General features: G+C 64.0%; 1 protein-coding gene across 1 annotated transcript in view; it reads left to right on the forward strand.

Annotated features, from left to right (window-relative positions):
* The window catches only part of MEGF6 (multiple EGF-like-domains 6), a 105876-nt gene that overhangs the window by 5497 nt on the left and 98632 nt on the right, over nt 1-1747 (forward strand). Inside the window, exon 7 of the mRNA XM_010850209.1 lies at nt 539-673. Within this exon, the coding sequence (XP_010848511.1) occupies nt 539-673 (135 nt within the window). The remainder of the gene's footprint in view (nt 1-538; nt 674-1747) is intronic.

Below are 1747 nucleotides of genomic sequence, written 5' to 3' on the forward strand. Positions count from 1 at the left end.
TTCCCCCTCCGCCCTCCCCCACCATTTCCTCCTTCTTTCCAAATGGAAAAGCCAGCTCCGCTTGTGCTTCTGAGGTGCCGGAAACTTCCCAGAGGAGAAAGTCGTTCCAGGCTCGCCCCTCCTCCCTTGAATGGTTTTCAGCACGCAGTAGCCAGGCGGCCTGCCTGCCAGCCTAGGGGACCAGAGTCACGCAGGGGCCTCAGGGGGCGGGGACAGGGGGCAGCGGACGGGAGAGTGACCAGAGCAGATGTGGCTGAAGGGCTGCGTGCCGCCTCGTCGTGGTCATCCCGCTGGTCAGCATCCCTCAGCCCACGTGGCTGAAGTTTGAGGTGGAGGTTCAGAGGTGGCCCTGTGCATCCTTTTTCTCCTGAATATCCGTGCTCTTGAGGCCCGGCCTCTGCAGGCCCGGGGTGGGCACTGGGCTGGGTGCCCTCACCCGGGGCCTGGCCTCAAGTCTGGACAGCTGGACCCCCGAGAGCAAGCATGCAGGGGGGTTGGAATTGGTGATGGGGGTGCTGACTGTCTGTCTCTGTCCCAGGCCCCACGTGTGTGCGGAGCAGGAGCTGACTCTGGTGGGCCGCCGCCAGCCCTGTGTGCGGGCCTTCAGCCGCACAGTGCCCGTGTGGAGGCCGGGTTGTGGGCGGCAGGCCTGGTGTGTCAGCCACGAGCGCAGGTATGTGCAGGGGTCCCAAGGCCCCATGTGGGGGTGGGGACTCAGCTCACCCCTGCTGCTGCATGGAGTGCAGGGAGGGGGCAGTGTGGCTGGGACGGGGCTGTCCTGGTCTCAGGGCACAGCCCCCCCGCAGTGCCCCACATCTGAGGTCAAGGCCCCTGACACTGCCTTGGGGTATGGCTACCATGGAGGCTATTCCCAGACTGTACACCCCTGCTCAGCGGCCACCTGGGGCCTGGTGGGTGGGGGCAGACCCCGTGGTGAGGGGGCCTGTGAGGAGGAGGAGGGGACCCTGCAGGGAGAGGTGCTGGCCATCCATGCAGGAGGGTGAGAGTGGGGCGCTCAGCCTGCTGAGGTCCCGCCTGCCGGCGGCTGCTACCTGCCCCTGAGCCCGTGTGAAACCTCTATTGCTCAAGATTTTATTTCAAAATCAAGCGGAGGGAGTGCCTTTGCCTGCCTCTCCTCTTCTGGCAGGTTCTGGAATCTGCCTGATTGCAGAGCTGGGTGGGGCGGGGTGAGAAGGGCCTTCCGTCCCTCCCTCTTCTGAGGGGGTGTGCCGAGGAGGTGTGCCGTCCAGCCTCTCGGCTAGGTCTTCAGGATGTGAACCCGCTGGGTCTGCCCCAGGGAGCAGGGGCCGTGACCTTTGTTTTAAATGTTTGCTGTCCCATCACACCTGTGCAGTTCTCACCGTGGTTCTCAGCTGGGGGCTGAGGGGTTCATCTCCCTCCCGGGGCCTTCACAGCGTCTGGAGAGTGTGGGTTGTGGAAGTTGAGCTGGGAGGACGGGGCAGGTGGAGGCAAGGACAGCCCCTCTACCAGGATGGTCCCGCCCCCAGGGTCAGGAGGGCTGAGGCTGGGCCCTGCCGGCGAAGGGGAAGTTAGCCTGTCGTTTCCTCAGAGATGTGCATCTCTTTGTCTTTCCTGGCCCCACGTGTGTGTGGGTGTAGGTGTGTTTGTAAAACAGGAATGAGGTCACATCAGCTGCATCCCCACCCCCCCATAGCTTTCGGGGAAAGGGCGCTACTTTGGAAGCAGCCAGAAGCCCTGTGGTCCCTGGGTTGGAGGGTGGGTGGGT

This window comes from Bison bison, unplaced genomic scaffold (genome assembly GCF_000754665.1).
Source record: "Bison bison bison isolate TAMUID 2011002044 unplaced genomic scaffold, Bison_UMD1.0 scf7180017864289, whole genome shotgun sequence".
NCBI lineage: Eukaryota > Metazoa > Chordata > Mammalia > Artiodactyla > Bovidae > Bison > Bison bison.